This window comes from Notothenia rossii (assembly GCF_949606895.1).
Source record: "Notothenia rossii genome assembly, chromosome: 2".
Classification (NCBI taxonomy): Eukaryota; Metazoa; Chordata; class Actinopteri; order Perciformes; family Nototheniidae; genus Notothenia; species Notothenia rossii.
This window is the reverse complement of record NC_136904.1, coordinates 79,700,150-79,722,496: the sequence shown is the minus strand read 5'-3', so window position 1 is coordinate 79,722,496 and position 22,347 is coordinate 79,700,150. Positions and strand designations below refer to the sequence as shown.

At 39.6% G+C, this 22,347-nt stretch overlaps 3 protein-coding genes across 3 annotated transcripts; 2 read left to right on the top strand and 1 right to left on the bottom strand.

Annotated features, from left to right (window-relative positions):
- The first annotated feature begins 96 nt into the window (after window positions 1–96).
- On the top strand, window positions 97–6,814 carry piga (phosphatidylinositol glycan anchor biosynthesis, class A). The gene is made up of 7 exons (XM_079662544.1): window positions 97–226; window positions 1,468–1,944; window positions 2,029–2,299; window positions 2,608–2,740; window positions 3,070–3,202; window positions 5,140–5,346; window positions 5,966–6,814. Exons 2-7 carry the CDS (start codon window positions 1,498–1,500, stop codon window positions 6,248–6,250), a joined length of 1,476 nt encoding a protein of 491 aa, XP_079518670.1. The 5' UTR covers window positions 97–226; window positions 1,468–1,497; the 3' UTR covers window positions 6,251–6,814.
- A 692-nt stretch (window positions 6,815–7,506) lies between these two features.
- On the top strand, window positions 7,507–11,652 carry asb11 (ankyrin repeat and SOCS box containing 11). The gene is made up of 7 exons (XM_079667035.1): window positions 7,507–7,720; window positions 8,154–8,233; window positions 8,320–8,427; window positions 9,418–9,568; window positions 9,646–9,780; window positions 10,420–10,608; window positions 10,694–11,652. The coding sequence occupies exons 1-7, from the start codon at window positions 7,624–7,626 to the stop codon at window positions 10,816–10,818; spliced, it is 885 nt and encodes a 294-aa protein (XP_079523161.1). The 5' UTR covers window positions 7,507–7,623; the 3' UTR covers window positions 10,819–11,652.
- A 5,840-nt stretch (window positions 11,653–17,492) lies between these two features.
- On the bottom strand, window positions 17,493–20,231 carry LOC307029697 (gastrin-releasing peptide receptor-like; the record flags this gene model as incomplete). The annotated part of the gene is made up of 3 exons (XM_079665775.1): window positions 17,493–17,807; window positions 18,156–18,507; window positions 19,834–20,231. 3 exons carry the CDS (start codon window positions 20,229–20,231, stop codon window positions 17,493–17,495), a joined length of 1,065 nt encoding a protein of 354 aa, XP_079521901.1.
- Window positions 20,232–22,347: the final 2,116 nt, after the last annotated feature.

Here is a 22,347-nt window from a genome sequence, read left to right as displayed (position 1 = left end):
TGATAACACTACATTTCTTGTAACGTCTAGATCAAAATGATATACTGTGTAAAAAATAAATGTGAAACAACATCACCGTGGTACGTCATTGCGTGTGACGTAGTAGCGCACCAGGAAGTGATACAGGTGGCTAAAATGCCAGCTCAGGACTGTCGAGTCGAAATGATTTTAAAAAGGAGTTTTGTGTTTTTTCCCAGTCTGAAACAGAATTGACATTTCGTCCAAGGTAAGGCATTTAGGAAGGATAGGAAACTCTCTCTTTTAAAGTCAGTAAAGTGGTTACGTATGAAAAAGTGTGTTAGCTTGATGCTAACGTAAACAGAACTAGAACTCTGGTTTATATTTGGCAGATTGTCCCCTCACGTATTGTTTTGTAAATACTGTCTATATGTGCTGAAGAGCAAGCTTGAATATCTTACTATATTTAACGCATAGTTAATGCAAGTTGAAGGGATTATTCACTCTACTAATGCTTAGACAGAAGCTAATTTACACTGACAGTACCAGGGGTGGTTTATAACAGATATTCTATTATTTATTTATGATGCTTGATTCACTATCAAGTACTTGGAGTTTAGTTATAACCTATTATCATGGACCATTATTACTACATACTTTTTACATCGCTGTACAACTTTATATATATATTTCTTATTTTAAAATACATTGCTACACACGACATGGCTCTTTACATTCAGTATATTCCTTTGAAATACTGTCTGCCAGAAATGTATATAACTGTATTCAATATGTTCCTTTTATTTGAACTTGCATTTAGCATTTACTGTTTTTATGGCTTACAAATTAAACTAACTTTTTTGAGAGCCTCAACAAAGATGTTCACTGCAAATAGTGCTTGTCTGTAGTTGTTGTGCTAATGATAATAAATCAATAAAATATTTTCAATTTCAGTTGAATGTAGTTAGTGCTGAAATGAAAGGTTGGGTCTAGTTATCATTCCCTTTTTTATAATAAATAAACAATTTGAAGTCATTCATAAAAAACATAAACCATAAATAGCTTTTGTTTCATCTTCTTGAGTGAACAAGTTAACATTTAACTTAATAGCTTTAATTATTGCATTGTTGTTGAATAAACACATTAAAGATGTCAACTTTTGATCTGAGAAAACCAAATTAGCATTTTTTAATACTTAATGACAATCAAATAAACAAGGATAGACAGCCCAACAGATATATCCTTTGTAATAAAAATAACATAAGAGAAAAGTTAAACCCAATTTAAAAATGTGGAAAAAGGGAGCGTTTGGCATTCTTGGTCATAAATGAGATAAGTTATTTTTTAATATTCAAAATTGTCGGGACATTTATTTGTACTGTTTCTACACTAAACTATGTTATTTTTGCTTGAAATTTTATTTAACTTATTTATTATTATCGAAACACATATTTCACCCATTCATTTTGCTTTTCATTTATTAACCGATTATTAAACGTATTATTTCAGTAAGGATCAGAGACACACAAGGCATCTACAATGGGCCAACGAAGAAGAGCGGCAGCTGTGAATAACACTTCATCTCAGGGAACATCTGCAGCTCCCGCAGAGGCTGCTGGACCCCCCAACAGGAAGCACAACATCTGCATGGTGTCAGACTTCTTCTACCCAAATATGGGAGGAGTAGAAAGTCACATTTACCAGCTATCGCAGTGTTTGATTGAAAAAGGACATAAGGTGGTCATTGTCACGCATGCCTATGGCAGGAGGAAAGGTGTCAGGCACCTGACCAACGGACTGAAGGTCTACTACCTTCCCCTGCAGGTGATGTACAACCAGTCCACAGCCACCACCTGCTTCCACAGTCTCCCACTGATGCGCTGTGTGTTTGTAAGGGAACGCATCACTGTGGTGCATGCACACAGCTCGTTCTCCGCCATGGGCCATGATGCACTGTTCCACGCCAAGACCATGGGCCTGACCACGGTAATTGACTTATTATGAGCCAGGTCTCGGAAAGCATTTCACAGCACATATTCTGCTGAAATTAAAGCGTATTTTCATTTTCAGGTCTTCACCGACCACTCACTTTTCGGGTTTGCTGATGTGAGCTCCGTGTTGACCAACAAGCTTCTGACGGTGTCGCTGTGTGACACCAACCACACTGTGTGCGTGTCTTACACCAGTAAGGAGAACACGGTGCTCCGCGCAGCACTCAACCCAGAGATAGTGTCTGTTATTCCAAACGCTGTCGACCCTACTGACTTCACCCCTGACCCCTCCCAGCGCCAAGACGACAGGATCACTATTGTTGTTGTCAGCCGTCTCGTCTACCGCAAAGGTACTGAGAATCTCTTGTATTAGACATTTAAGCTTATTGATTACATTTTGGCTGGACAGTGGGTATCAGCAGAATGTGAATTTTGGTGAATAACGCTTCAAAACGCTTGAGTTTGCACAAACCAAACTTGCATTAATAGTTATTCCAGGGACGGTGTTAGTCATAAAATTATTCAATATAAATATCTGATTCTTAAACATTCATACATCTTAAAATACTCAGCTTCTGTCAGCCTGTAATTAGCTTTAATTAAGAATTGCATCATTTTCTTTTTATAGCAAGTGTTCACCAACTCTTCCTCTGTTTAGGTATCGACCTTCTTGGTGGAATAATCCCAGTGCTCTGCCACAAACATCCAGATCTGCAATTCCTTATTGGTGGAGAGGGACCAAAGAGACTTGTTCTGGAGGAAGTGAGAGAGAAATACCAACTACATGACAGGTATACTCATATCCCCAAAAAGTGATAAGGGAGGTGCCACTTAAACCTTTTTTAAAACACGCTCTCTGCTACTTCACCAGAACTGTCATATTGCAGCAGCTGCATTTCACGTACTATAGGTAGACAACACTGTTTAGCTTACTGCTTATTCAAATATTAAGAAATGATTGTAACTAAGCTGTGATGTCTGAGGAAACCAAGTGACTGTGGTGTGAATTTCCAGCAATTGACCCACAACAGCAGTCTGACATTGATAGTAAAACACTGAACTCTTTAAGTTTTAAGGTAATATTGCATTTGCCATATTTTTTTAATTTGTGTGGCTGCAGGGTGCGTCTGCTTGGGGCTTTAGAGCACAAAGATGTTCGTAACGTTCTGGTGCAGGGTCACATCTTTCTCAACACGTCTCTGACTGAAGCATTCTGCATGGCCATCTTAGAAGGAGCCAGCTGTGGACTGCAGGTATGTAACCATTTATAAAATAGATCAAGGATAAGGAATGGTAGGAAAAAGTCTGTCTGTGTATCTGTCTGTCTTTTTTTATATCTCTATATCATAGATAGATAGATGGATGGATAGATAAATGGATGGGTGGATGGATGGATGGATGGATGGATGGATGGATGGATGGATGGATAGATAGATAGATAGATAGATAGATAGATAGATGGATGGATGGATGGATGGATGGATGGATGGATAGATATACTTTATTCATCCCACATTGGGAACTTATTTGGTTGCAGCAGCAATGTGTTCAGTCATTAAAATATTTCAAAGGTGGAACTTAGGCCCCGTTCACATGGACACAAAACGGGTTGCGTCTGCTACAGTTCTCTATGGTATGGACGGTTCATCCATACGAGGCCGTAACGGAACCGCGGAAACGGAGCCCTCAAACGATAACAGCTCCCAAGGTGGGTAGATCTGCGGACGAAACGCTCTGGGGGGCCAAACGGCTCCGCGTGTACGTCCTATACGATCATTTCCTGATAATGATGAAGCCATAGCCCCGCCTCTCCCCACCACTGCTGCTCATTGCTGTAGCATGGTCAGTAGTTACTGCTACTGACCATGCTACAGATGTTGGAGCAAAATCTACAGCTCCTCTACCACAACCATCAGCAACGAGTGGACATGGAGAACTACATGAACTACATGTTTCTAAATCCACCGCGGAGATTAAACAGAAGGGCAACCATGACAACCATGCTCGGAGGGTCTTCTTCGCTGCTTTTGGTGTATTTTGTGGCGGAAGTACAGCGCCACTTACAGGGCCGGCATATGTACTACAGCGTCTCCAGCGGGTCGAGCGGTCTCGTGTGGACGGACATGCTTCTTGAGCCGATACCGTGTGGGCGGAATACTTTTTTGATATCGAATTCGGTTTGTTTTCGTCTCTGTGTAGATGCAGCCTTAGTACAGTAGACTTTCTGTCTCTCCCTCCCTCCTCCCATTGCCTCTCACCCTTTCACTCTTTTGTCTGTAAGAATTGGCTGTTATTCAATGTTGAAACTTGTATTTTCCGGCCTTAACATTCTGCTTTAATCATGTTGTAAAACAGCCTTTACAACTGAATATAGTTGTCTTGATACAGTTGAGGAAGTGTCCTTGTGGCAGATTTTCTGTGGTTGAGCTCGTAGGTGGTTGCTCTACTCTGCTGCAAAGCACTGCTTTTGAAAAATTATACGCTTTATACTCAAAAAGTCGTACCCTCCATGTAAAGTTTGTGGCGCAAAAGGAGCCATACATTAAAAAAAGATATATATATATATATATATATTGTTAAAAATAATAGTTGTAAATGACTGCAGCTGGCCACCCGGACACTCACATGTGACAGGGGAAGTTGGGTCTGGTGTTTTCTCAGGAGAAAGAGAGAATAACTAGTTTTATCAGGAACTAGGTTATACTTGAGTAAAGCTAGGAGAACCCTCTCTGTCATGTCTGAATAAAGCTGTAAGGAACAATTGAAGTAAAAAAGTCACTTATGTCTGAACAATTGAAAAGCCATCGCCAGCTGACAGAGCCAGCAATTTAATGTAATCTGTGCCTGTAATGTTCCCCTGAGTGTTCTTTTAATTTAAAGAAACATATTAAGGCTAATAGCTTATTTAGGAGTCAGTAACTACAAGATGAAAGTCTGGGTTTGTCTGGTTCTCAGTTCTCTCTGGGTGTGGTCAGCAGCATCACTGTTGGATGTGATGCAGGGTGCGGTCAGAGGTGAAAAATATTTGAACTTGTTATCAATAAGAGGTCCAATAAGTTTTCAGCTATTCATTCTCTCCTTAGTTTGAAAGGGATGTTAGAGCAGATGTTTTACTCTCACATAAAGTGTGATTTATCATTATGTGTGTTTGTATACAATGTGCTCATCCACTTTTTGTTTTGTTTCTCAGGTGGTCAGTACTCGTGTGGGGGGCATTCCTGAGGTGTTGCCTGAAGAGTTGATCACCATGTGTGAGCCTACGGTGCGGGCGTTGTGTGCTGGTCTGGAGACGGTCATCGCCCGGCAGCGCTCAGCCTCAGTCCCCTCCCCCGCCTCTATCCATGCTCGTGTGCAAAACCTCTACACCTGGAGAAACGTTGCTGAGAGGACGGAAAAGGTGGGTTCACTAACACCTGTGTGTGTCTTCATAATAAAGAGATGTCTGTAAATACAGCTGCACCTTCTTTTATCAGCGTTCTTTATTTGTTTGTTCCCTCTACTGACCAAAGCGAGCTGCAGTTAAAGCTTTAGTTTCGATTTTGGATGTCAAAAATCCATTGTCGGGTTATTGATAGTGTGCGCTTTAGTTAACTGGCTTACAGTTTCTTTTTCTGAGATGTCATGTACTGTAGTCGAGGTATGTCATGTTTACTAGAGCCAAATCTGTCAATATTTGGGTAGTACAAATTCAAATCGAATTAAACTTCGATTAAACATATTTTTTAGATTAAAAACACCTAAACAAAGTATTTAATTTAATTTGATTAAAACTGAAGCCTTCATTTAGTAGTTTATAGTAGAATAAGTGAGTTTCCACAGAAGGAGTTGAGTAATTCTCCCCTCAGCTCTTCTAAAGGAAATATCTTCATTGATACGGTAGCAAAGTGTAAACTGGTTCTCGGATTTCCTGTTTAACCTCATTTGTCTTGTGCATGTAAAACTGCTGTTCATTCACACAGCTGAAAGCTTCACACTGAATGTAAATGGTGGCTCTGTTCACTGTGTTTTCCTCTCAGGTGTACGACCGAGCGGCCGGAGAGGAGGTGCTTCCCCTGGACAAACGCCTACTTAGGCTGAGGGCTCACTGTGGCCCCGTAGCTGGCTCCATCTTTGCCTTCATAGCTGTTTTAGACTTCCTCTTCCTTCTGTTCCTGCAGTGGTGGGCCCCAGATCAGGTCATGGACGCGGCAGTAGACGCCACCGGCCCTAACGCACTGTGGAAGGAAGCTGGCGGTGAAATCAGAGCCAATTCCAAAAGTGCCGTGAAGCGAGCAGCAGAACCAGAAATGTCAATATTATGATAACTATATACCTCTGCTTCATTTGAGCTGCTTACATGTGCTATATGTTCTCTCCGTGGTGCCTACTGACATTTAAAACATGGCTACCACATGCAGAATATGCTTATGGTAACCCAGATTATTGTTTACATTCACTAATCCAAACTACCTTGTGTAAGACTTGAAAAGAGCCTTTTTTATATTTAGGCATTGAAATGGAAACCGGTGGCACTCTTTTGAGCTTTAATAAGCACTTCTTTTTTTATTTTTAAAATAGTATAGATTGCACTGTAACAGATGGATTAAAGGGCTGGTTAATTGTACAATTACTGGGAAACAAAAAAGGGTTATTTTTCAGTTCAATCATAAAACATTTAGAACGATTAGTTTTTGGTAAAATTCATTGTTTGCACACAGTTCTATATATTTTTGTGCAAATGTCTTTATTTGTCTGGTTTTAAAATCATGAATGCCACTCATTTAAATCGAGATGTTACATATTTATACAACACCTGGGAGTTTATGTTAGTGACTGACTCCCAGACAGTTCATAATGGAAAATAAAGTGTACTTTTTCTAATGTTTCATCTGTTTTCATGTCATTTCATGGGGATCGTCTACTACATTGTTGGAGTTTCATCTTTTCCCAGACCATTGCACGACAGTGTAAACAAAGCAGACAACTGCTAAATTAGTTTAACAAAAGAGAGTGCTCTGAAGGCAAAACACAGATTAGCTGTGGAGCAGGAGGTGATAGCCCTGAGTTGCCATGGCTTTTCAAGGCCAACAATGGAGATTTGCATAGCCTTGCAATTAGAGTTGAACATTACATCTTGCCTGCAGTGACTGAAGAACTCAACTTACTAAAACAATACTATGTTGTTATGTTATAAATCTGTGACAAATCAGAGGATGTCCGTCAGCATGTTGAGTTATAAGTAGCTGCTTTGCTTTGTTTTAGAATACATTTCTTTAGGACATTTTTACTGTGTGTTTTCATAAAATGTTGATACAGTCGCAGATAATCTTAAACTCGAAAAATATATGATCAGAGCATAGATAACACCCTTCTTTTTCCATGGTATTTAATAACATGTCCAAACCTGTTTGCCGCTCTGCTTGTAGTTCTGTGTATGCACATTTCTTACTGCTTTATTCAAGGTGTATCGTCAGAACAAGCCCTAAGAAATCCATTGTTATGCTCATACTGTAGACTATATGCATGGAATGGGACAAGGGTGGGTGGGAGGTGGCAATGTGGGGGAGGTGGCCAAGGACCCAGATAAGAGAGTCAAGAAGGAAGGCCGACCACAGATCTGTGTATTCTCCTGGGTGAGCCTTAGTCGTTAGTAGTCCTGGTAAGTCTTAGACACGTCTTCTGTTTCATTTACATCATGGTTGCAGTTCAGACTGAGGTTTCCCTTTGCACCCAACCTTGGCAGAGGCCCCTGTACATCTACGGGGGGTTGGCATGCAACTCACTGATGGCTGGTAAGTTTTTTCTCTGTCTTGTTTGTCCTTTTCAAGCTAATTTTTCTTCTGTGATGAAAGAATCATAAATGTATTACTTTTGTATTTTCTTGAACAAATTCAGAAACTTTCTAGTAAGTGTGGTTTAGCTTTGCATTTGTTCCTTTGCAAACAGATCCCTGTGCCATTACATTTTTTTGTCAGGATACCAGTTTGATTGTACCTGAAACATTAGCATATTGTTTACTTGGCTCTGCAGTACTGAACACAATCCTAAATGTGTATTGTTCAGTAAGTTTGGTGTTTGTAATGACCCTGAATAACCAGATAAACATGCATTGAAATGAGGTCATCGTAACAACACAATGAACCAAGAGCAAGATCAGTTGGCTATGAGCGTATCTTGTTGTTTTCCAAATGTGAAGACCTTCCTGATATTATTGTTGTGTTTTAGATTTCTGGTCTGACAGAACTCCTCTCCATGAAGCCGCCTACCAAGGCAGACTGCTACACCTGAGGAGCCTCATTGCACAGGTGAACTTGGGTCCACCTGGATGTCTGCTCACAATGCAATAATGCTTGGCTGTATCTGACTGTATTTCCCTCTGATCTCTCTGCAGGGCTTCCATGTAGACACGCTCAGTTTGGACAGAGTCTCTCCTCTCCATGAAGCTTGCCTTGGCAGCCATTATGCTTGTGCAAAGTTCCTGTTGGACAGTGGGGCAAATGTAAGAACATTTGTGTAATTTTATTCTAAAGACTGTTTTTGTGGTGTTTTTCATCTGAATTGTCATATATGGAGAACACAGAAAAACCTTGAGATTGTACATCTGTGTTTAATTACCCACTTCCAATGTTATCAGCTGATTTTATGGACATTATCAAGGCTCATCGCTGTCATCTATCTTTTGGTCTTCAACAGTGTGAAAATTATAAAACCTACTGGTTGGTGTAGCAGACCCTTCAAAATGAAATATCTATTTTATACACTTGAACCAGGCTATATGGGCCATTCTACCGAATTGGACTAAAGTCAGGTTGGAAATGTTTTGAAATGTTGTATGTTTTTTTCTAAATTACACGTAAAAGAACCGTACATTTTGATATCGTATTTTCAGACTGTATTGGAATGTTCTTCCTCTACCGAAAATGGTCACTACCGAAACATAGTACATACACTGTAGTAAAAAAGTATTACAGTAACCTGTTAACATTTTTTTACCTTCCCTTCTCTAAATAGTATTTTAACAAATATTTCTTGAGGTTTTCACAATTAAATTAATAAAATGTCATTATGAATCAAAGTTTAATTTATACAATTCATAAAAATCATAATGCAGACTTTCTTTGTAAAATGCATAATACTTATCATATTGATTCCAGAGTTGATGATTATTGAAATTGAACATACATTAAACCAATCAGTATCATATCATTTTAGTTGATAACTCAATATACTTAATTTTTTACAAAACATCCACTGTTTCGATAGTGACTACAGTATCTTGTTCTCAAGGTTGTATCATATTCCCTCAACCTTATTGCTTAATCTTAACTCATAACATGCCTTATGTTGAAGTGTGAATGTTTGAAGCTACTGACCCAGAATCAGCACTTTAGTAACAGGCTGAAATAGAGGGGGATGAGGCTAGAATGCATGATCTGTTTGGTATTTTGTGCTTCCGGCCCAGTATCATTCTCTTTCAAATCCCCCATAGGTGGAGGCAGTTTCAACAGATAGCGCCACACCTCTCTTCAACTCTTGCAGCAGCGGGAGTGCTGCTTGTGTCAGGCTCATGCTGCAGCACGGTGCCTCCACACACACCCCCTACCAGCTACTATCACCTCTACATGAGGCTGCTAAGAAAGGTGAGTGTTAAACATGTATGCTTAGTATAAAGATGTGATCTGTCAGTGCACAGATGCTCATGCTGTTTCTCCATCAGGTCACAGAGAGTGTCTGGAGTTGCTGCTGTCATATGGAGCTCACATCGACATGGAGCTGCAGGTGGGGGGGACCCCGCTGTATTCTGCCTGCACGGCCCAGACTGCAGCCTGTGTCAGGGCGCTGCTATGCTCAGGTAATGTACTGTCACAATATACAGATTTAAAAAAAGTGTTGCCTTTGCTGGTTTTACTGATTTTAATCAATAACAGAAACAAAAATGATTAAACTATTTTTAAACAACCTCAAAAACCTTTTACACAAGTCAAATAAAATATCCCAGAGGAATTAAACAAACCAAAAGCAGAAAGTAGCATATAGCGTGTCATTAGAGGAGTTTCATTGTCACAACATGTGAATAGCCATTAAACACTTCATGATGATTTTTTTCAATTATAAATTCCAAATATTATTCTGTTTCCAGTCTATCCAATGGGAATATTTGGTGCTTTTGAATTGTTATAGTGGACTGTATATCTTTAGGTTTAGACGTCGGAAAAAAAAAACACATTTGAGAATTCAACAAAAACTGAAGATTTAACGATTTGAAGATACATATAGAAGTACATTTTGTCAGAGTTCTTCCATAGGTTTCCATCTTTTCATGTTTTTACTAGACACCTATTTTGTCTCTGTACAGCTTCCTTTTAATTGTGACCCAAACAAACCAGCGTGGCCACTTCAAGGTTTTTTTGTGTTCAAGGTCTGAATCTTGTTATTTGTCTGTTCGCCCTTTACTGAATCTGTTGTTAAACCACTTTGTGTGACCGTGTAGGAGCAGATGTTCGGATCGGGTGTGGGCAGGACAGTCCTTTACATGCTGCAGTTCGAAGTGGAGGAGCCAACATTGTGGATCTCCTGCTGGACTTCGGAGCTGATGGGTGTTGTAGGAATGCAGAGGGAAAGACTCCTCTGGATCTCTCATTGCCAAACAGCACAGTTAGGGACACGTTGCAGAAAAAAGGTTTGTTGTGGACACTCATGCATGTTACATAAACTCCATTTATTCGTTCTGAGGTGTAACAAACCTAGCCTTTATCTCTGTCCAGGTCCCTTCTCTCTGTCGCAGCTCTGTCGCCTCGGTATTCGTCGAAGTCTGGGAAGGAGTCGTCTCCACCGAGCCTCTGGCCTCTCCCTCCCTCACAGTATCAAGGACTTCCTCCTCTATCAATGAGACGTCTCTGCCCTGAAACCTCGCCTCTTTGTGCGCCCCATGCTGATTGTCCTTCACATTTGTGCCTTGTCCCTGACAAGGGAACAAATTGACATTGAGAGAACATGGGACTAAATCAGTCATCTGTATTTTATAGTATTGTTGCTTTTGATATAATTATTGTTATTCACGTATAGCTGATGATGCTATTTTGGATACAAGCATTGGAAGTTCCAAGATATGCATATTGCAGTTCATTTGTATCAGGTTTTATATTTGTATATGTATAATGAAGTGTTTTCTGTTTCATTTTCATAAATTCTATACTACTTTATTCCAAAACCTTTCAATGGGTAACTTTCCAGATTATACGAACAAATCAGTTTACAGCTGTTGGAAGTACTACTGCCAATGTGAAAAAAGTAGTATTGGCTCCGGAGACTGAGAAGCCATGTCACTTTGAAAATGACAAAAATCTTGGGTTGTAAAGTTAGAAAGAAGAAGACTCTGTATCCACTAAGAGTATACTGTATTTTGTAAAAAGTGTTTTTTAAATAGATTGTAATGTTCTTTTGCATTCTTATTATCTTCACTGAGCAACATGTTAGAAAGCTGGACAAGTGATTTCATTCAGCAGGTGGGACTTAATTGGCTCCTATTTACACAATTGCAATTCCTGACTGTAAGGCTCAAATATTGTATTGTGGTTTCTAACCCGTAATGTAAAGTACATGTTTGCAGGCATTTGAGGACTTGCGAAGTGAGTTTTTTTACATGTCTATGAATGTCACCATCATTGTTACCCTGTATGGGGATCCACATCACTTCCTACAATAAATTCAGCTGACATAAAGATCCTGAGCTTTTTCTTTGACTGGTTAAAGCCCCTCAAGATAAGAGATGTTCAATGTTAAACATGTGATGGAATCAGAATAAATATTAAACCAACTAAATAAGGTAGAAATATTAGAGGAAAAGGCCTGTGACCTATAAACTGTAGCGAGAAAAAATGATCTGATAAACTGAGAGGTAGAGTCTCGTATGCGATGTCGCTGAAAGGGAATTCATTTCCCGGAGTCAAATGTCACCCTAAAAGGTCAATTTTGCAGAGACTTTAAATATCTTTTTTGAGCTGAGATAACTTGACAAGTCCACCTAAAAGGCACAAAAAAAACCTTGGCTTCCAGCAAAAGTTTTGTAGAATGTGTGTGTGGCTCTTTGTGTGTTTTTTTTATAGGTTTTTCCTGCTACTTGTGTCTAGCATCTTGTGGTCAAGTGCTGTCCATGCTCTACAAAGGGAAGGTTCTGAGTACAGGGTGCACATAAGATCAACAACCACTAATGTTGACATTCTGTGGAGCCACAGTTCACAGTGGGTTTGTGTTAAGGGTCCAGGTTAGTTCAAGGCAACGGGAATTTCAAAGTAAGACTCGCTGCTGGGACTGCATTGTATTTGTTCTCATCATTGGCTCAAGAATGAGAGTGCTATGGATCCACTGAGTCTTTGTAGATCAATTGTAGATATATTTGTTATTGCTCGATCCTTCTTACATAATATGGGAGACTCAAAAACTCAAAATCAAATGCTTTGTCTCAACTTGTGAGAAAGAAGGTGTTAAACCATGAGCCGCAGTCTGTACGTTTCTCCAGGGATACAAAGGCTCAGGCTTCACTAACCCAGGTCAGTGGTCAGTATATGCCTATGTATTATACTCTTATAAGATGTATGTAGATAGTATAAGAAATGTGCAGAATATGACAGTTTAATGGTGGAGGTACACACATATTGATAGATGTCTTGTAATGCACTGTTGAGGAACCTGCGACCCAAGTTGTTCATCTCCGACCTTGTCAGGTGTTGAACAATCAATAAATAAATAACACAGAACTATTAAATATAAAACATAGAATTTGTGTGATTATACTAAATGATTTACAAATAAACACCACTGCATATTTACAACTGTTACTCATGCTGATGTAACGCAAATGTTTCCAACTTGGGATAAATAAAGTATATCTTATCTTAACTTAAGATGATCTATGGCTACTGCCATATTTGCAAAATTTGCCTCTGAACCTTGACAAGTGCATGTTTCAGGCTTATCAATGAACAACAGAAGGGGTCACAGACATAAGACCAGGGCCCTTTCTCATTTCTCTAACTCGACTCCCCTCCTCGACTCTATTCTCGATGCTTAGTCCCGCCCACAGGAGATGCGAGCGGAGGAGCCGAGGAGGGGAGCCGAGGAGAGAGGAGCGGAAGCAGCAGGCGGTTAGAGAAATGAGAACTCCTCTCCTCTGAGCTGTCATTTTAAAGAGACGTCCATTAATGATGACAGGAGACACAGCAGCCCTCTGTCTTATGGACAGATGTGTTCATGACCACTTATATATTTACTTTGAATTCATTCACAGTGCGGTATAATGATACAATAACAGGCTAGTTGCGGACGGACACACACACACACACACACACACACACACACACACACACACACACACACACACACACACACACACACACACACACACACACATACACACACACACATAAATTACGGACCAAAAGTTTTATTTACAAGTCTTAAAAGTAAGCAGAGGATACCAAACCAACTGAGACCTGTCTGTCCGCTGCATCTACGCACACACACGCACCTACAGCTCCTAAAACAGGCTACAGCCATTGTGTATTTTATTATGTGAAGCACTAAATGGTTTTAGAAAATATCGACTCTTTGTTTGTAGATATCTACTAAACTACAGCAAATAAAGAGAGTAGGCCTGTTATACTGAGTGATATATTATATTATACACACTGCTCTGCTTTCTGCACGGACCTCACAGCTGTTCTCACTGTAAAGATCGCGTCAATAGACAAGTTTACGCGCCAAAACACGGGTAGCGCCATAACCCTACACAAATGCACTTCATTTCCGCCGGAAGTCTTTTGCACAGCGTCTGTCGGTGTAAACCGGTGTAAACAGTCAGACGGGCACTGGTGTAAACACAGCGATTTCGATGCTAACAGTGATGCTAGCTTGGGAACACGATTCTACTTCTTTGACTGGAGATGGCGTTACTCTCCCCCACCCGAATTCAGTGCAAAACTGGGAGGATAACATGACGACGTGGCCCAGCATAACGTACAGCAAAATGTGCTCCTACTTCGTTCAATCCATGGCAATAGATGGAAAAGCAATGGACAGTCTGAAGGCATATCATAAGGCTGCGCACATTCTACTTTGCCCACATGCTCCCGAAAATTGTTGACGATTTTATTGAGGGAAGGTTACAGTTCTGCAGTAAATATCTCAGCATTTTAAAACCAAAATAAACTGCCTTATTTAGGTCATGCCCACAGGAGCCAACAGTTGTCTGTTGTTTACATAATGCACAATTTACATGATCTCTTTATGCTGTGCAATATATCATATGTGCCTGTACTGTTTGAGTGAAAATAAAGTTTGATGTAATTTAATTTCATTATTGCACTGTTATTGCATTATTGCATTTCATATGTTCCTTAGAGTGCTACAATTTCTTTTAACACAGTTCATCATTCATATTAAGCTCATACTGTACATAAATAACACTGAATTAATTAATTGTTGAGAGGAAACTAAAGAAATGGCTTCAACAAGAAAGATCACATGTTTAATCCTAACAGGTATTACAAATTAAAATATAAAAGCAGCCCACACAATTACATCACTATGAAAATATTCATATATAATATTAAAAAATACAATGCATGTAGTATTTGTTGTGTTTATCTGTATTTAATGAACAACATGGCTGGGTGCTGGTTTGTGGTCGTAGCACTCTCTATCCAACCACTCGTTCAGGTGCTTTCTCGAGTGATTGCAACCAACTACCGCACACGTAGTTCCCGAACCACTTTTCTTCATGTTGTAATTGTTATATCCTCTTTGTCTCTGCGATATCAGTGCTTTGTCGGCACAACGGAGTTAGCTAGCAAAACAAACCCAGTCCGCCAAAACGGAAGTGCATTGCATCGAAGGGAGGAGTTCAGGATGTAGAGCGGAAACGGCTCAATAACTTGTGTATAATATCCAGGGGATGCATGCAGAGCTGTCATTGGCTGAAATAAGTCCGGCCGTGCGTCACGACTCTTAGAGGCTTCTCTAAACCATTTCCTTTAGGACCTTTTGCAGCATTGTGTCACAACACTGGACAAATAGGACAGACTTCTTTGAATTTAATCTTTTTAATTAATTCAGCATTTTTTATTTTCAATTTTAGTTTTTTCCCACTAGCTTCCATGTCATGGTCATGTGACCAGGAGTGCACCAGCTGGGCGTAAAAAGTAGGTGTTAACTAACTCTAAAGTCGGGCTTAGCTACGTCCGACTTATTAGAGGTTTCTCAATACTCAAATTTCCCCTCCTCGACTCCTCGGTCCTCCGGTAGTGACCCGGAAATAAATTTCAGCGCGCCATTTTGAAGGACATCTCATTTCTCTAAATGCACACCGAGGACCGAGGATCGAGCGTCGAGGAGGCTCTCTGGAGGAGCTATAACCGAGGATACAGTATTACTTCAGGAATTTCCTGAAGTAATCTTCATAATAACTAGCAAACTAAAGATCATGTACATCCCCTGCACACATAATCTGAAATAAAAACTCATATTTCTCGCATCAAATGACATCAAAACGCATTTTAATGGCCAAACTAACCTTAAAATAGGCATTTTCCACCGAGAATAAAACGAATGTCGGCCATGTTTTTTTTTTTTGCAGGGAGAAATTTGAAGATCAAGTGACATAGACGCCAGCCATTGGAAATGAATGGTGAAAAAAAACATAGGGATCTTACAATTTCAGAGGCGTTTTTGTAGAAATACTACCTCCCAAGTTGTGGACCAACGTAGTTATTACACGTTTTTTTGTGAGACTGGGTTGGTGCTTCATGCTTCGAGACTCCTTCAAACTGCACACCTGCAATCCATCCCTCCTCTACTCTGCACTGTATCAGATTATTCATCCATTCATTCAAAATGTAAGGCAAACATGGTGCATCACCTGTCTCTTGAATTGTGTCCTCAAGTTCTCTCTCTATACTGCCCCAGCCACCAGCTCCCATCTTCTTTTCGCCTCCACCAGCCAGACCTTTCCCCTCATCCAACTTCATTCAATAGAACGCAGTAAATAAACCTTTTCTTATCTTATGCATTCACGGAGTCTGTGTCCTGCGTTCAAATTCAATCTAATTTAATTTACACCTCTGCTCTGAGCTCTATTCATGTGTGTTGGAGTGGGTAAAGGTCAGATATGCAGAGTCTTCCAACTTGCAAAGATATATCCAGCAGAGCCCTTTAATTTGCAACAGATATGCAGCAGAGACTTTTACTTTGATGTGCACCAGAGCCACAGAATCTCAGAAACCTGATAGGTTACAAAAGGTTTTATGTTTTTGTTCATTGAGATTTTACTGCCTAAATGTTACAATCACAAAACCCCTTTCGAAAAGTTACGGCCACGGGAGCTCATACATCTCGATAAAGTTGTATTAAATATAAACATCAAGATGTTCATGTGAAGACAATTAAAAACAACACTTCCACAGCAGTTATAGTACATACATTGTGGCTTCAATATAAAACCACTATCTACAATATAATACTAAAGCTTAAACGATTAGATTAATCCAAAATTGTGATATTTTGTAGACTTTACAATCAACGTCAATCAAAAATGAGAATACTTCTTAGTTGCAACTCTCTCTACATTACAAAGCCACATTAAACACAATTTAGAAAGTACAAAGATATGTATACATTCAGAGGTACGGCCAACCAACATTAAATAGCACACAATTTAACAGGAACAAGTCTATGTATTTTGACATTTGACAATTCTAATAACTCAATATTTCACAAATGTCCTATAAAACTTATCTACTCTGCACAACAGCAGATGTTCAGAATATTTGACAAACATCAAATGTCAGATGGTCCTTCTGCTTTATATATATTTAGCAGTCATTTTTTAAATATTGCTTTTTTCAGATAGAAACATGCACCACAAATCTAAGGTCGGGCCTCTCATGCATGGTTTCCACTGCAAATGGCACTTGATGTAATCTGTTTTTTTTTTTTTAAAGATGATGAAAGACTATAGGAAAAGCACGTGCAGTAAACAGTCCGACCATATGGGAATTGAAGTGGGGACTTGCTCATGTGGTTAGGCCCTATACACTTAGCTATTAGGCACCGACAACTACATTTATTTTACACAATCATATTCATTTTAGAAAGGGCCAACAGAGAAAACGTTTAAATGTTTTATCAAATATTAATCTCATGCAATGATAACATATGTTTTCGTCAAGCGACTTCACATCTGCGCATCTGCAGTGCTTGCATAATAAAGCATATCACCTTTCAAGTCGTGCCCACACCCTGAGACTCAACTCCTATGATCCCAGACACTCTAACACACCCTGACTCTGTTCGACCGAGGTCATCCCCAAACAATCGTCATCCATCCCTCTCCTCGACCCCCTATCATTCATCCCACCAAACGCGACCCAATCTTTCTAAACCGCTAGCAAGTCACACTGAGGTTGTCAATTCTAAAGCAGAAGTAAACATGTGTGAGCAAAGATGCTGAACATGCCTCCATTGCTGTGAAGCACATGTGTAATCATGTTAAAGAGGACACAGTTGCCTTCAGACGGTGGTGATGTTGGTGCTTCCACTGTTTTGACTTTTGAAGCGGCTGGGGGAAGTGCAGCACAGGAGCTGCTTGTTGAAGTGTTTTCTGAAGCTTTTGCTCATCAGGTAGAGGGCAAATGGGTTCACACAGGAGTTGGTGAAAGCCAAAATGCGAGCGCACACGCTGGCGATGAAGTGGCCCAGCGAGGTGTCCACCTGGTCGTAGTGGTAGGAGCGGTACAGGTAGATCACGTGACTTGGCAGCCAACAGACGGCAAACAAGCCGACAAACACCAGCACCGTTTTGGCCAGACGCTTTCTGGACTTGATCTGCCGGGAGAGTAGAGAGAGAAGAAATTAGCTTGTGTCTTTGATCTACACTCATATATCTCAAAAGCTATTGGCTTGATTGTCTTGTCATGGTCCTCAGAGGATGAATCTTAATGATTGTAGTGTCACCTATTCCTTTGTATTTGTTCACTAAAATGTGATGGTGCAGTAAACGTCATAGCTGCTTAACATCATGATAGCATTGCCATTTTGCATTGAGTTTTGCGTGTCTGTATAAGGATATCATATAAATCAGTTTCTCTCAGTAGGTTTACCAAATATGGTTTAGAGAGTGGTTTCTAATGGGCTCTTTATAAATAAGAAAAAGGATAAGGAACCTTCTCAGACCTGTTTCTGGAGGTGCAGGTTTCCTTCAGCAGGGATATCCACGGAGCTCCTGACCAGACTGTGAGCAATGAAGCAGTAGTAAACAGATATGGTGAAGAGTGGGATGATGTAGAAGACGAGGAAGAAGGCAGTGGAGTGGATTTTGGGGTGCAGCTCCCCCGCGGAGGGGTAAGGTGCACAGGTCACAAATGTCTCGTTGGTGTGACTGGTGGTGAAGGTGTGCAGGTCGGAAAACACAGCCTCAGGGATGGCCAGGCTCATCGAGAGCAGCCAGATGCTCCCCGCTCGGAGACAGATACTGCGAGTAGCGCTGGACCTGTGGATGTCCAGAGGTCTGACTATAGCTCTGTACCTGAACAGAGAGGAAAAGAATATGAGGAGTATTGAGGCAACATTTTGGCAAAAATAACTGTTAAACATATGTAATTGTTTAGAGCACCTCCTATTACTGAAAAGGGATCACATACTTATTTTATTCCAAGAAAGATTTACTTTTATTTATTTATAACATACACTAATAAACAATTCTATAGATGCATCAGTGTTAGTTAATATTCAACTGCAGATACAAATTCACTTTGATAGCTCATATGACAAAATGAGAGAGAAAATGTCATTAGTCTTTCATCAGGAACCACAGTCGATTCCTTTTAACCCCTTGATCGTTTGAGTTAAAGATCAAGGATGAAGGTTTATGAGTCATTGATATTTAATGTTTGTTTTTGCTTCGAGAATCTAAGTGCTGCTGAGAATAAAAGAAGATCTCTTTCTGCCCTTCTGTATTTAAAAAAAAATGTATTCTCTTTAGGTTGATACCGTAGCTCTGCCCTTCAATTAAAATACCGTTGTTCTATGTGACTCATGAAGAAGGAATAATTAACTAATCGTCACTGCCTGCAGTGTTACTAAAGAGACTATTTCTTCCCTTGCAGTATCTGAATCATTTTCAGAGATATTATCATTGTGTTATTCTCAAATAAATAACCAGAGATTAGATAACATTGTGACAAAATAAACACATTTTGATGTACCTTCTACTTTTTTAATCTGTTAATCATCTTGAGAACCAGTATGGGTGTCCCTCAACTTAACAGCAAGTCAAAAACACACAAGAATACACTTTCCCTACGCAGAGGACATTATTGATGTAAGGTCACTACTTTACTCATATAATGTAATTTGGATGTACTTCTGATATTCAGATTAAGATTTGATAAAGTATTTCTATAATCAATAAATAAATAAAGCACAATCTATAATTGAAGGTTAAGATAAAACAAGACTGCATTCCACTGATATTATGATAAGTATTTCATGGGGGAAACAGACAAATATCTGATAACGTAGATTGGGTCTGTCGGTGGATTTATAGTCATTTATATACACAGTCATTCCAAATAAAATGTGCAGATGCTTTGCCTTGCCTTGTCAGATAACAGAACAGCCAATTTGATAAATAAACATAAACAATCCAGAACATTATAAAGACGTTCATAAGGGGGTAAATGTGTGAGCATAAACATAATGTGTTACCCATATCATATTTATAGTCCTCATGTCATGTTGCATCAGTAAATGCCATTCTGGTTGTTATATTAAATCTAAAGAAGACTCACGCTTTAAGGACTCAAGAAGAAGATAAGGTAATAACACTTTTAGAAAAGCATGCCTGAGTTACCGGTCAGCGGAGAGAGCAGTGAGGGTGAACACGGAGACTCCCACCGAGCTGAGCTGGATGAACGGGATCAGTTTGCATCCAACGCGGCCAAACAGCCACTCGTCCACCAGGTACCGGCTGGCGTCCACCGGGGCGCAGGTCAGCAGCAGCAGCACGTCCCCCAGAGCCAGGCTGGATAAGAACAAGTTGGGCACCGTGCGCATGGACTTCACCATCAGACACGTCCTCATTAACGTGACATTCCCTACCAGACCCACGAAAATGATGATCCCGTAGACAGCAGCGATCCCGATGCCAGGGAGCCAGATATGGTACTGGTGCTGCTCCCATGTGGAGACATTCAGGACCGGATCCCCGCTGTCCTCAGGGGCTGTGAAGACTGAACCCTCCAGAGACATAGCAGCCGGTACAGGTAGAGGTGTTTAATGGGGAAGTATGGTGGTGTCTACGGTTGCCTTTGTGACTGACTTTATATACTATGGGCTATGATCCCCTGCTACTGCGTCTGCGTGCGTCATTCACGAGCTTCATGCCGTCAAAATGATGGAAACATGTCTTGTAATGTACGACTTATTCTTTCTTGAGAGGCAAACTCTTGTTAAACATAATTGAAACTTAATTGATGCACAAATGTCGGATGACGGATAGATTTGGAGTTGCCTTTTCTTGAGGGTATAGCAGCCAGTGCTTTCAACGTCAGTGGACATTGTATGAAGTTGGTTTATATCCACCAAAGGAAGGCAAATTACCTGTTGCTTGGGCAACTTCAGCCTGCTCTTCTGTACCTCCATGCTGGTGAAGAAAAAAAAATAGTTTTCTACAACTTCCTTGACCCCTTTCAAACTCAAACCTCATCATAAAGAATACTTTTCTAGTTCTTGAAATGTAACAATAAACTGCATAAAGTAAATCTGCAGTACCTCAGGCTTCTCTGCCCTACAGTAAGCAGTGGTGGAAGAAGTATTCAGAGCTTTTAAGCAAAATACCACAGTGCAGACATACTTTAGAACAAAAAGTAAAATTACACATCATGTACAATGGTCCATTTCAGAAAAGTGTATATTATGTTGCTTCATTACAATTGGTGATGCTTTTAATGTGTCCATGCAGCTGGTAATGGTTTGTACTATTTTCTTTATATTGCTGGGTAAATTTCACTTAGGGCTTAATGAAATGTAACTTTACATAATTTAGCATAATATGGCATAGTAGAATTATAAAGTAGTAGAAAATGGAAATCATCAAACAAAGTATTGGTATAAAAATCTCTTTAACTACTTGATTAAACATAGTATAGCCTAAGTTAAAACACAAATGTATTTTCTAATTATTTGATTAAAATAAAGTATCAATACCTTCAAAGGGAACTATGGTCTGCCTGTCATCATTACCTTATTGTCTGAGAGTATCTTATGTTGGTAAATTGTAAATAATCAATCTTCATAAAAATCACAGTCAATTTATAAAGAGCTGCACAACCTTGCTGTGAAGAATGTTGCTGCTGACCTTCAATGCTCACTTGAAAATAAAGTGAGGTGTGGAAGTAAATGTCAAATCTTTGAAAAACATTGTTTTTTTATTTTCAAATTTCTGAACACATTGTTGAAGGTCCCTGATACACACTACATACTTTATTTGCTTGCGCATCATGTTGTGCCAATTGGGCTCAAAATCATTTTCTCATATAAATGCAAATTAAGCTTCCTTTATCAAAGCAGGAGATAACAGAGATGAAAATATGCATCTCTCAGCATGACTTAAATCATTTTAATTTGCCACACTCTTCTGTAGCCAAATATGTACAAAATGGCTGAAGAGTTGGTCATTCTCAAAAGTATTTCCACCCCAAATACGTATGATGTGACCGAAAAACATTAAAGTAAAATGGCTGCTTGGACTAGAACCATGCTTTTTTTTCTGAACTCACAAACAGGAACAGAATCTAGAAGCTGATACTTATTCTACTGCCTGCTATTTCAAGTCTTATGTGGATAGATGACGTTGAACTAACAGATTTTTTCAGAGCTCTGAGCGCAACTGCAACCACTTCTGTTCTCCCTTGATGTCGAATCGACCTCCTCAACATCTCTCTCTCTCTTTCCATTATCCTCAGACTTCATGATTTTCCATTTCAAAATAAACCATCGAAAAGTCTTTGTTCAATTTGCATTCATTTCCCTTTTAAATTGTCAGAAATTCAATTAGTTACAGTCACAAGCTGACATCTGCTTCCATATTCATGTCACTGGCATTCATCGTATTTCCATCTGCATATGTCTTTGTGATTGGGGAAAAAAAATCTCATTTCAAGTTAAAAGGTGATTCTAAGCCTCTTTCACACTACCTTGACTAAGATAATTACATTTTGGAATTGACCCACAGTGTGACCTGAGTAAGGAACACATACAACACATACATCTGTATATTTCATGTGCGTGGGGTTCAAAACACAGCGATGAATCATGTTTTACTCTAGGAAATTATTGTGTGTTTTGGTTGGTAAAACTTCAAATC

Coding starts and splice junctions, on each gene's coding strand:
- asb11 (XM_079667035.1), top strand. CDS start 7,624: ATGGTTGCAGTTCAGACTGAGGTTTCCCTTTGCACCCAACCTTGGCAG. Junction 8,234..8,319: donor TGAGGAGCCTCATTGCACAG/GTGAACTTGGGT, acceptor ATCTCTCTGCAG/GGCTTCCATGTAGACACGCT. Junction 10,609..10,693: donor GGACACGTTGCAGAAAAAAG/GTTTGTTGTGGA, acceptor ATCTCTGTCCAG/GTCCCTTCTCTCTGTCGCAG.
- piga (XM_079662544.1), top strand. CDS start 1,498: ATGGGCCAACGAAGAAGAGCGGCAGCTGTGAATAACACTTCATCTCAG. Junction 3,203..5,139: donor GAGCCAGCTGTGGACTGCAG/GTATGTAACCAT, acceptor TTTGTTTCTCAG/GTGGTCAGTACTCGTGTGGG. Junction 5,347..5,965: donor TTGCTGAGAGGACGGAAAAG/GTGGGTTCACTA, acceptor TTTTCCTCTCAG/GTGTACGACCGAGCGGCCGG.